The 12868-nt window shown below is 36.9% G+C and overlaps 1 protein-coding gene across 2 annotated transcripts in view; it reads left to right on the top strand.

The window, feature by feature from the left end:
• The window catches only part of SESTD1 (SEC14 and spectrin domain containing 1), a 71291-nt gene that overhangs the window by 52429 nt on the left and 5994 nt on the right, over window positions 1-12868 (top strand). For both annotated transcript variants that reach the window (XM_004577005.3, XM_058664686.1), the window contains 5 exons: window positions 5432-5626; window positions 6164-6278; window positions 7644-7803; window positions 11633-11714; window positions 12369-12491. In XM_004577005.3, coding sequence (XP_004577062.2) covers window positions 5432-5626; window positions 6164-6278; window positions 7644-7803; window positions 11633-11714; window positions 12369-12491 — 675 coding nt within the window. The remainder of the gene's footprint in view (window positions 1-5431; window positions 5627-6163; window positions 6279-7643; window positions 7804-11632; window positions 11715-12368; window positions 12492-12868) is intronic.

Here is a 12868-nt window from a genome sequence, read left to right as displayed (position 1 = left end):
GTCTTTCCCTCTGTCTCTGTAACCCTGCCTCTCAAATAAACAATCTTTTCTTCAAAAAATAATAAAGTCTCACTTAAAAATACTTTAAAAATAAATAAAATTGTATAGTATTAAAAATGTGTATCTTATTTAATAATAATGATGATAATAAATATTTTGATTATATATAATCACAAAATGCACAACAGTTTGTGTCCAGGCTATTCCCTTTCCCTTCCAGCTCCCTGCTTATGGCTTGGGACAGCAGTGGAGGATGGCCCAAGGCCTTGAGCCCCTGCACCCACATGGGAGACCCAGAGGAGGCTCCTGGTTCCTGGCTTTGGTCTTTGTGGCCATTTAAGGAGTGAACCAGCAGATGGAAGATCTTTTTCTCTGTTTCTCCTCCTCTCTGTATATGTGCCTTTGCAATAAAAATAAATATAAAAAAGCATCCCAAGCTTAGCAGGAAAAAATAAATAATTAAAATAAGGAAGGAAATAAAACATGTAGGGAACAGAGGAACAATACTTAAGATCAGTGAATCAGACAGCTGGTTCTTTGGGGAAAAAAATCAACAAAATAGATTCCCTACTAGCCCAACTAAACAAGAAAAAAAAAGAGGGGGGGAGAAAATATGAAGCAACAGAATGAGAGACAAAAGAAGAAATATAACAGATCACTCAGACATAATTAGAATCATCAGAAACTGTTACAAGCAACTATATGCCAACAAATCAGAAGACCTAGAAGAAATGGATAGATTTTTGGAAACATATGATCTACCAATATTAAATTATGAGGCAATTAATAATCTAAATAGACCTATAAGCGGGATGGAGATCAAATCAATAATTAAAGTCCTCTCAACTAAGAAAAACCAGATGGCTTCACTGCTGAATTCTACCAAATGCTTCAAAACAAACAAACAAAATAAATAAAACCAAAAAGCAAACTTACCCTATCCTCCACAAGCTATTCAAAACAATAGAAAGGGAGGCAGTCTCTCCAAACTCTTCATACAAAGCCAGCATTACCTTAATACCAAAGCCAGATAGAGTCACAACAGAGAAAGAGGATTACAGACCAGTATGCCCTTGATGAACATAGACGCTAAAATCCTCAACAAAACAGTAGCCAACAGGATCTAATAGTACCTCAGATGGATCATTCACCTGGACCAGGTGGAATTTATACCTGGCGTGTAGGGATAGTTTAACATGCAGATCAGTAATACACTACATCAACAACTTGAAGAATAAAAATCATCATCATCTCAGTGGATACAGCACCACTTCATGCTAAAATCCCTGAGCAAGACAGGCATAGAAGTAACATTCTACAACACAATCAAAGCAATATATAAAAAACCAAATGCCAGCATCATACTAAATGAGGGAAGACTTGAAGGATTTCCACTAAGATCTGAAACTACAGACGGGGATGTCCACTTTCACCACTGCCATTTAATGTAGTATTGGAAGTCCTTGCTAGTGCTTTTAGGCAAGAAAAAGAAATTAAAGGAATTCAAATCAGAAATGAAGAATTAAAATTGTCCTGTTTTCAGACAGCATGATTCTATACATAGGGAGAGCCAGAAGACTCAATCAAGAGACTTGTTGGAACTCATAGGAGAGTTTGTTAGGGTAGCAGGATACAAAATTAATGAACATAAATCAATGGCTGTAGCATACACAAGTAACTTCATGACTGAGAAAGAACATATAAGTACAGTCTCCTTTAAAATAATGCAGAGGAATCTTAAATACCGTTGGAATAAACCTAACCGAGACATGAAAGACCTCTGTGATGGAAATTACAAAACATTAAAAGAAAAAATAGGAGAAACCATTAAAAGATAGGGAAATTTATTGCTTTTCCCAGGCACATTAACAGAGAGCAGGATGGGAAACAGCGCAGCAGAGATTCCAATTGGAGATGATGTTTGGGATGTCAGCAACACACACAGCAGCTTACCCCATTGTACCACAATGCCAGCCCCTTTATTCATGATACCTAAAGACATATACAGGTATGTTGGAAGCTACATTTATAGAAATGACCCCAAAAGAAGAGAAAATGATTGGCTTATTGGAGGTTTTGTGAATTTCTTAAACAATTATTTTGTTGTATGAGGTGAATATATTAACAGATTTCACGGTGAATTATGAGTGTAATGCTACTTTGCTCATCCTCCTTTATTTTTCCTTTTTTTCTTTTGAATTTTTACAGTGGCACAGTTGAGTGCACAATTACAGGTTTACTAAATAGCAAGTAGGAAAAAAACCACTGTTCTGCAAGAGTATAGATGAAGGCTGTAAACATTTAGATATTTGATTATTCTTTAAGCCATTTATGATGTTGAGAATTTGTATCAAGACTGGGAAGTAGAGACAAATTGAATGGGAGTGTGGTTTGCCTATTATTATGATGATGATGATGATGATGTATTTGAAAGAGTCATGTAGAGAAAGATCAGAGTGACAGAAACTTCGGTCCACAGGTTAATTCCCCAAAAGGCCACGGTGCTTGGTGCTGGGCTAGGCCATAGGCCTGGAACTCTATCCAGATCTCTAATGTTAGTAGCAAGGTACCAGGGATTTGGGCCACCTTGTCTGTCCTCTCGTGCACAATTAGCAAGGAGCCCTGACTCGAACCAGCACTCTTAGGGGATGCTGGCATGACAACACTTGACCCACTGTGCCACAATGTCACAGTAATAATTATTGATGTTGAGTGGCTTATGGAGTTTCCTTATGCTTTTCCTAGGGATTTTGTTTGGCATTTTCAAATCCAAGAGATTTAAGAAAGACGATTGCACTGTTTTAACCAATAGGTGGCACTACATCATCAACCTGAAAATAGAGTACCAGAAAAGGAAGCACTGCAGTGTGCATCTCTACTTTCCAATAAAAGAAAAACCATTCAATGAGACTGTTAATTATACTTTGGCAGTTTGATACTAGATTTTCTTGGATTTCCTGTGTCAACATATCATGATACACTTAAAGAGCAGAATATTGGAATTGTGACTACAGTTGAAGAAGTATATTATTATCATAATATGGGGGGAATTTTAGAAAGTGGGAAGAATGGGAAGGGAGCAAAAGAGGGGAAGCCCTCGATCTACAAAACTGCATAATGGAAAGCAATAATAATAAAGAAAAAACAGGTTAGTTGGTGCTGGGTGATGCTTAAGAATATGCTAATGTTTCCTTAAAGCTTTTCCTTTTGTAAATAAAAGTCAGCAGTTAAAAAAATTTGTGGGAATTATATCAAATTATACTGAAATTATCTAGTATTGTCACTATTTAAGGGAATTTAAAAAAACTTAAATACCATTTTACGTTAAAGCACAATGTCAAGTATTGAAATTTAGATTCCATATAAGAGAAAACTCCAGTATTTTAGAAAGTACTAATATACGTAGAAAATTAAAATTTGAACGGGTAGTTTCTGACAAAGCTTGAAAATTAGAAATGTGTTTTGTTGTTGACTAACAGAATTTACTAAGGTACATGGAAATGAGTATTGTTGAGACTGACAATAAGTTTAGAAGTATTTAGTACAGTAACGTGTTTTATTGTTTGGCAATTTGAGGTTTAAGTTAAAAAGTTTACAGAAAATATATATTATGAGAAAAGTTACTCATGGATTTTAAAATGTTTTGCATTAAAATAGCTTTCAGTTCCATTTTCCATATATTTTTGAAGTGCCCTTAGCTGAGTAAAATGCACAATCCTAAGTGTGTATTTTATTGTGTACTATAGTATAGTGCATGCTGATGGAAATTATCCAGCTGAAAGATAGAAGGTGACAGGGGAGGAAAGGAGAAGGTAATGATAATTTCAAGAGCAAAACTTTATGTGGGCAATGGGAGGTATTTTGTAATGGCCACATGGAGCAGTGTCCTTAGAAGCAGGCACAGGGTGTCCATTATTGACAATAGAGCAGAGTACAGGTCACAGAAAGGAAGATTACAAATTTAACAGTGGGAAAACAATAGAGTTCTTTCCTGTTCTCAGTGAATTTAAGAAGCAAGATCTTTGAGAATTTAGAGGTAAAGGAGGAGTGTTAGGGATTTAAGGAGTGAAAATGATTCTGAGTAGAAAGTATACTGACTAGAGAAACAGAAACATTGTGCTAAAGCTCTGTTTCAGACTGTTTAGTGATCACTTCAAATCAAATCTGCCCTCATAGTGTTTCTTTTGTCCATTTTCAGCAATGCTGGTACAGGTACACAGAAGGCATTTGACAGGTTAATCTTAGGAATTTGATAGGTTAATCTTAGAGAAGAAAGGAGGGTATAGGTTTATATACTGGGTGATGAGAGCCTGTGACCGAAGATGGACATACTCATCTGGAATCAATAGAAGGGTAGGCTCAAGATGGGGCTGTATGTATGAGCATACTAAATAATGAAAAGTGAATTGGGAAGTCAGTACCTGGTGATCAGAAAATGAGATTTTTAAATGGAGAACTTTATAGTTGTATAGTGGTATATGTTGGCAGATTTTTAATGGCCGGTGATGTAGGTAACTGAACTGAGGTGGAAGGGAGATAGTTGGACGTGAGTGGAAGCACTGCAGACCCAGCGTGTCATTCTGCAGAGAGGGAGCTGAGAAGGCTGGTGCTCTGGGAAGTCTGGGAAGGTGGAACCCAACACCATGCCTTGCAAAGCAGATGCAGTCTTTCAGAGAAGAGGAGGAAGAGGTGGTGTGGAAGTACTACTGAGGAATGAGATGGACCCCAGTCTCATCTTCAGGTCTGTGGAATGTCTGGTATAGAAACAAAGACAGTAGTCTCTTGAGAGGGCTGCGGGGTGTTATTTTTTTCTCTGAGGTTGGACAGTTTTTACTTAGAGCAAGAAATAGAGGGAAGCATTGGATTACCAGGATAAGGATAGGTATATTTTGCTTTTAACAAGCAGTGAAGTCCAGGGATTGTAAAGGAAGGACTCAAGGGATGGGAACTCCCACCCCCGAATTTAAATGATTTTCCCTAGAATAATTTTTATATATGTTAGCTTATCTGGGAAAATTGCAAAATGAAATATCCTCCAAGAACTCAAAACTACTAAACTAATTAATTTTTGTTTGCCACAACACCGTTTTGTAGGTATTGGAATTTTTCCCTTCCCTACCCCCCCCATTTCTCCCTCTCCTGCTATTACTCCCCAAATGGTTACATTACTATTTAGTCCCTTAGTAATAATTATAAGCTTAAATTTCCGTTATTGTATCATGATGTACTAATTTTGAGTAGGGATGAAATATACCATCATGCTGTACAGATGTATTCATTTGTGTCATAGTGGAGTCCTTCTTGCTTTGGGAGTAGACTTGTATTCTGTAAACACCCAGTACTCTAGTTTCCATTGTACTGTTCATCTGTAAGTGTATGTATGTGTAATTGGTAACCTACATCTATTTACTTTCCAACATCTTGATTACAGGAGTGGTTTGCAGTGTATGTGGAGCTCAATCAACAGATCGCAGCACTCCTGAATGCCGGAGACGAGGAGGATCTTGTGGAACTGAAGTCCCTGCAGCAGCAGCTCAGTGATGTTTGTTACCGACAGGCCAGTCAGCTGGAGTTTAGGCAGAATCTCCTGCAAGCAGCTCTTGAATTCCACGGTGTTGCCCAAGATGTAAGTGTCCACTGTGATTGCTCTTATTTTTTTCAAGTGATCTGAGCACTGATCTGCACATGATTTTTTGCTGGTTTGCATGCCTCCTAATTATTTTTCTGGAATAATAAAATAATTTACTGATGGGGATAATGAAATAAACTTCTTTGATTTTTTTTTTCTCTTGAGCTGTGTTCTTAAGCCATTCTGCATGCAGCTAAACCTTTTATTGTCTAACTTGAGTGTTCTAAACTAGTACATATATTTAATTTTAACTGTTTATCAGTGTGTATGCTTTAAAACCTAGCTGGAAATGGAGGCATCAGTGGTGGTTTGCGTTCTGCTGACCTGGATGTATCTCGGTGTTTTCTCAGTGCATGCGTCTCTGTATGTGTTCTCCAGATCACGTGTATCCTAATGATTGGCCCATGTCTTTTAACAGCATAGTCTTTATAAGTGTAATTGTGATAACCTCATTAGGTATAAAGCTCATTTATCATTAAACACTTTAGATGCTGATTACATCAGGGTTATCTCTTTGGTGTCCCTCTGCTTTAGTTGTCTCAGCAGTTGGATGGCTTATTAGGGATGTTGTGCGTAGATGTAGCACCAGCTGATGGAGCATCGATTCAGCAAACTTTAAAACTGCTTGAAGAGAAGCTGAAAAGTGTTGGTAAGCAGATTTTAAAAATGCTGAAACATAAGAGAGTTTTTTTTTTAAAGTATCATTACTGTGGTTAGACAATTAAGTCAAATTATGTTGAACTAATTATTTGCAAGAAGCACAGGGAAAAAAAGGTTTTCTGTGGCCCCCAAAGGGGTTTAATTTAATGATAAAAGTTTATTTGGTATTGTTGGTGAGTCAGTCTTCCCTTCATTGGGCCTTTAGCTTTTCTGGTTTGCCCAGCCGTATCTACAGGTGCTCTGTCTTGCATATACTATGATCAGTCATTTGTAGTGCATGCATAAATTACAATTAGCTGTGTAGTGTTTTGTGGTGACCCTTGTATGCCCCAAACCGTGTTTTATGCAATGGTTTTTGTTGTTTCCATATCCTAACCTTGTTAAAAATGTAGTTGGTTTGGTTTTGTGCATTTGTTTTCCCAAGCTGATAATAATACCAGCAGTATATACTCCAGTTTCCCTCAGCGAGTTCTGTCACATGACGTTAAGACCTTTTGCATTTTCCCACAGTAGGAGCACAGGGGCCGCCCTAGGTGGGGATAGAAATGAGAAGAGAGTGTCATATTCAGTGAGACTGCAGAAGGGTGAATAAGGGAGAGGATGGAAGACCTTAGCAAAGACGTAGTACAAACTAGGAGCATATGGTTTAAGTTAGTTATTGAAACAACTTGAAGGAGTTGGTTTGAAAAATCACGTTTGTATTGGCATTTTACTTGTAGTTCTTGTTACTTTAGCAAAAAGCATATTGATTTTTAATATGCTATGTAAATTGGTTTTAAAATGTCAGGTTTTCTTGAGCCATTCTTTTCCTTAAAAAACAGAAGAGTTGCTCTATACATTTCTGACTGAATAGTGCAATAATGGATCCTAAGTATCACTTCTCATGGTATACCAGTGAAACTGTTTTTCACTCAGTGTTCAGCGTTCTTTTTATACCACTATACATCATATAAATGTTTTGAAATCCTAAACATCTTATACTTTTTAAAACAGTAAAATACTTGCTTTATTCTAAAAGTTGGGCTACATAGGAGCATGAAGGGAAATAAATAGAGAAAAATCTATTCACCAAAATAGACATCCCCATGCTTCTTCCTGCTTACAGTTTTTGGAAGTAGTTTTACTCTGTGGGAATGTGTGTTTTGAAGAGTCCCTTCAGGGAGATTTTTACTCAAGGGAGAATTCAAGCAGAGGCTTTGCTGCTTAAAGAGTTTAGAAGACTTCATCCCCTGATGGTGTAATGTACAAAACTGATAGACTTGGCATCGAAGTACAGAGTCTGCAGAGAGCATTTAGTTGGGAGGGGGAACGCCTTGGTTATTTAGGAGATTACATCTAATGAATTCTGTTTTAGATGTGGGATTGCAAGGTTTGCGTGAGAAAGGTCAAGGCCTCCTGGATCAGCTCTCCAATCAGGCTTCCTGGGCCTATGGAAAGGATGTAACCATTGAGAACAAAGAGAGTGTGGACCACATACAAGGAGTCATGGAAGACATGCAGCTTAGGAAACAAAGGCAACGTTTGACTGTTCATTTTTACCACACTAACATAGTACTAATTAAAATGAAAGTTATGCAACTTATCCTTTACAAACTGTAATTTCTTATCTGCTCTACAGTAGGCATGTGGTAGCTTTTTGGTAAATGTAGTAATTGTTGTGTATAATTACACCAACAAAGAATGAAAATTTGTTCAATTTGTACATACCTTTATCCTTTATACTTGATAATTAAGATTTCTGTTAGAGTCAAGTAATTCACATTACATGCCCTCAATACAACATAAACTACTGTGCTATTGGAGAAATTTTTTGGAGAGTTTTTCTTTTCTGTTCTGGCTTAGTTTAGAATCGGTATTAAGTCTAGACTCTCTGCTGATCTGCTTATTCATCTAAACTTTGTAACAAGTGTACACATTCATTGTTTTCATATTCACTGTAGAATGAGTAGACAATAGATTGATTATGCTTATTTCCTTTGATATAGAAGTAGGAATTGAAAAGATTCTTTGAAAACTCATTTGGCACCATCAACTACAAAGTAAATGATCAATATCCAAGAATAAACAAAAAGGCTTCCCAGAAACCCTCCTCCAAATCACACAGAACACAGCCAGGCCCAGATATTCCTCTGCCTCTCCACCTCGTGTTTGCTGATGTATCCATGTTGCAAAGGGACATTAGACTTTCCTCTCAGCAAAGCCCATCTTTTCCTATGGACTCTGAATTGATCTCTGACCTGTCTTCCCATTCTCTACTTTAATTCCTGCCCCTCATTTAAGTCCTTTAATCTCTCCTATTTTTGTTTTTGTTTTTAAATTTAAACGATTACACTGTGTCTGTGTTTTTTTTAATCTTGTTTTCTAGCCTCAGAGCTCTCCTTCCTTCCTCAACTGCCCAAGTCATTTGAAGGCCTAGTATGTATTTATACTATTTACATACTAGCCTCAGTTTTGTTTTCAAACTGCTTCACTATGACTTCTGCCCTCATAATTTCAGTTCAGTTCAGTCTTACTGTAATTGCTTTTTGGAAAAAAAAAGTGCCTGGTCTTTAGCAAAATCCATGAAATGCCTGTGGTCTTTAGATATTTGATTGGTGTTGGGTACAACTGACTTTCCTTGGCAACCTTGTCTTGAAAACCACCATTTACGATCCTCCTCCTGGCGCTGCGTTTCCTCTTGTGTTTCCTCAGGTTTCTCGCTCAGGTTTCTCGGTCTGCAGCTAAACGCACTGCTTTTAGGGTTTGTTCTGAGGCCAGATTCTCCTTTTTGTGGGCAGTCTTACTACTTTAATGATTTTCTTTGCCATCAGTAGGGTTTTGTAATTATTGCCCTTACCTACACCCTTTACCTATGCTCCTTCCAGTTAACCACCTCTGACCTCTGGCTGGATGCCACAGTGCTCCTCAAACATATGTCCAGATTAAATTACTGCCCCCCAAAACTTGTTCTTCTCTTGGCTTTGACTTTTCTGTTTAGGTTAAAGTTATCATTTTGCTACCAAGATTGTTGTTCTAGAATCTTTGCTCCTTACCAGTCTATCTGCCCAGCAGTAATCTTTCTAAAGCACAGGGATTATGAAAACCATGTTTCAGTGACCTTTCTTTCTTCTTTTGCAGATGAAGTTCATTCTCCCTGGGATAGTGTAGGAGACCTTTTATAATCAAATCTTGCATAATCTTGTATAATTTTCTTGCAGAATAACACTTATGTTTTCATCTTCCTAAGTGCATCATGCCTTTTCATGCATTAATAACTATTATTTCTTTCTTCATTTTCTGCATATTGGATTCCCTCTAATTCTTCAAGACTCAAGTGTACTTTTTAAGTATTTCTGAGCTACATTCGTCACTTTTTCTTTCCTACTCCCATAAAGAGTTTTACACAGCTACATAATATTTATTACATTGATTATGAAAAGCTCTTTTCCTCAAAGAGTAGACGTTATGGACTCTTAACAATAGACTGTGGTTTTTTTTTGAAATATTTTTTATTACAAAGTCAGATATACAGAGAGGAGGAGAGACAGAGGGGAAGATCTTCCATCTGATGGTTCACTCCCCAAGTGGCCGCAACGGCTGGAACTGAGCAATCCGAAGCCAGGAGCCAGGAGCTTCTTCTGGGTCTCCCATGTGGGTGCAGGGTCCCAAGGCTTTGGGCCATCCTTGACTGCTTTCCCAGGCCACAGCAGGGAGCTGGATGGGAAGTAGGGCAGCCGGGTTATGAACCGCTCCCATATGGGATCCCGGTGTGCACAAAGCAAGGACTTTAGCCAGTAGGCTACTGAGCCAGGCCCGAGACTGTGTTTTTTTTTTAACAGGATATCATCTGGTGCTTAACATGTAATGTACAATAAATATATGTATGATAGAATTTTCATCAGTTAACATTGCTTTTAGTTTCATATTTTAAAAAAAATTAGTTACTTCTCTTCAGTCCCTTGTAGGGAGTTTTACAATTAAACAAGTTATTAGGATATAAACATGCTGTATCTTAGCATCATGCTATGATTTTTATTGAGAACACTTGTATAAAAATATCCTTCAGATAACTTTTTCTATATTGTTTTTGACTTTTTTTATATTTCTGACATAAATTTGTATGTTTATGGAGTACCTTTTGATTGTTACACACATACACTGTGCATAGATACACACCAGGGTAAACATACTTCTCAAATATTTATCGTATTTATAGTGAAAACATTCAGAATCCTTTCTTGCAGTTTTTTTTTTAATTAGAATGGATTTCAAAGATAGAATTCTAAGAACATGATGAAATGTATAGCACATTATCTGTCATCAGTATACTATGGAAGTGATCCTCAGAACTACTTATTCCTGACTGTAGTTTTCCATTGAAAACATGGCTGTAGCAGAATCTAGTACCTGCTGCATAACTTGTGTTTGGTATTTGGGTCTGCAATGAGAATGCCCTTCCACATACAGTACATGGAAGCAGAGCTGAGGGTAACATCCAAGCAGACAACAATGAAAATTTTAAAAACACTCTGACTTGTTTTTTATTTTTTTCCCAGAGAACTGTGGCATTTTTCCCCTCTAAAGTAGAAGAGGGCTTTTCTTAAAGTTTAGAATTAGATGTTTTTCTGGAAAATATAATTCAATGAAAAATGTTTGTTTTTAGAAATATTTTATATCATCATGTTCAAAACTAGTATTTGATAATTTTACAGTTGAATTGTTAGTTATGTTTAATAGTAACCGGTAATAGAGATTTCTTTGGGTCTTAACATTAATACATTAAGCTTTGCTTAAGATTTTATAGAATTCTGGGCCTGGCAGCGTGGCCTAGTGGCTTAAGTCCTCGCCTTGAATGCCCCGGGATCCCATATGGGTGCCGATTCTAATCCCGGCAGCTCCTCTTCCCTTTTAATTCCCTGCTTGTGGCCTGGGAAAGCAGTCGAAGATGGCCCAAAGCCATCTCCCGTGTGGGAGACCCGGAAGAGTTCCTGGCTCCTGGCTTCGGATCGGCACAGCACCGGCCCGTTGCGGCTTACTTGGAGAGTGAATCATCAGACGGAAGTTCTTCCTCTCTGTCTCTCCTCCTCTCTGTATATCTGACTTTGTAATAAAAATAAATAAATCTTTTAAAAAAAAGATTTTATAGAATTCATGTTATCTTTAGGCTGTAATGTCCCATTATTTTGATAGGATAACTATATAAAGACTTAAGTTGAACAATAAATATATGACTTGTAGCAACTTTGGATAAATACTTTGTGATTGAATATGTATGAAAGTGAAAACTTAGGAGTTAGATGAAGGTGTTATAATAATAACTAGTAATATGAAATGATGAGCTAACTTTGTGTTTCGGTTTATTAGATGTGAAGACATGGTAGATGTGCGACGGTTAAAGATGCTTCAGATGGTTCAGCTGTTCAAGTGTGAAGAAGATGCTGCCCAGGTAAGGACCTCTTTTCTGGAAGATTAATTCCATCTAATTGCACAGAAAAATGTTTCTCATGATGCTAAGAAGGTACACACACTAATTCAGATTCTAGATCCAACTGTTGAAAAAGTAGATTTGGTATTGTTACATAGGTTGCAGACGTCTTACTGAACTAGAGATTGAACTGGAGATTGTAACTATTATTTATTATGGATGAGTTGTCATTTGCATTCAGAATAAAGGCTAGTGAAGCACAGTATGTTTTTAATGCATGAAAAATATCTTCAATGCCAGATAAAAATTTTGGTATCTTTGTGTCATTAGCATCCAAACATCATTTCAGTTTGTTGCCAAGGAAATGTGTGTAGCAACAGAAATCTTTAATGAGACCCCAAAACAATTGTATTACAGAAAGACATGATCTTCTGTAATGTGATATTTATTTTGAAAAAAAGTTTCTCTTTAGATTTTGCCTTTAGATTTTAAATTGGTAACGAGTAGAAGAGGTCATTAATTCTTTTATCTTGGCATTAAATAGAATAAGTTTTAAGAATTAAGATTATAATGAACAGATTAACTGATTCTGAAAACATTTGTATGCATGTGGTGTTTCCATGTGAGAAATAATGAGTAGTGAGTTAAGTTTCAGCGTGCTCTGTTTTGTTTTAGGCAGTTGAATGGCTCAGTGAACTGCTGGATGCTCTGCTGAAGACCCACATCAGACTGGGTGATGATGCTCAGGAAACAAAAGTTTTACTGGAAAAGCATAGAAAATTTGTTGATGTAGCACAGGTACAGAACTGATTCCCTTTCTTTTTTATAAGTTCAGTGTTTGAATAGCTGTCTCCATTGGTATAATGTAACTTAATGTATGAGAAAGTCATGTTTATTATTCTATAAATAACATAGAACTAAGAATAACAGCGCATGTACCCACACTACCTGCATAAACTTGAGAGGGTTGTTGTTTCCTCACATACTAGATTCTGAATGCCCCCTCTGATTTATGTTTCATATTATGACTTTTGGAAGCAATCTGTTTGCTCGTTTACAGAAGTTAATCTGAAATGTATGTTCATGTCAGTAAATTAGAAACCTCATTTTCTGCATCTCTCTAGTTTTAGCAAATTAATAGAGTTGTGATGAAAAGTCTCTGAATTTATTTTCCT

This window comes from Ochotona princeps, chromosome 5, assembly GCF_030435755.1.
Source record: "Ochotona princeps isolate mOchPri1 chromosome 5, mOchPri1.hap1, whole genome shotgun sequence".
In the NCBI taxonomy this organism is placed as follows: domain Eukaryota; kingdom Metazoa; phylum Chordata; class Mammalia; order Lagomorpha; family Ochotonidae; genus Ochotona; species Ochotona princeps.
This window is presented reverse-complemented; position numbering and strand designations above follow the sequence as displayed.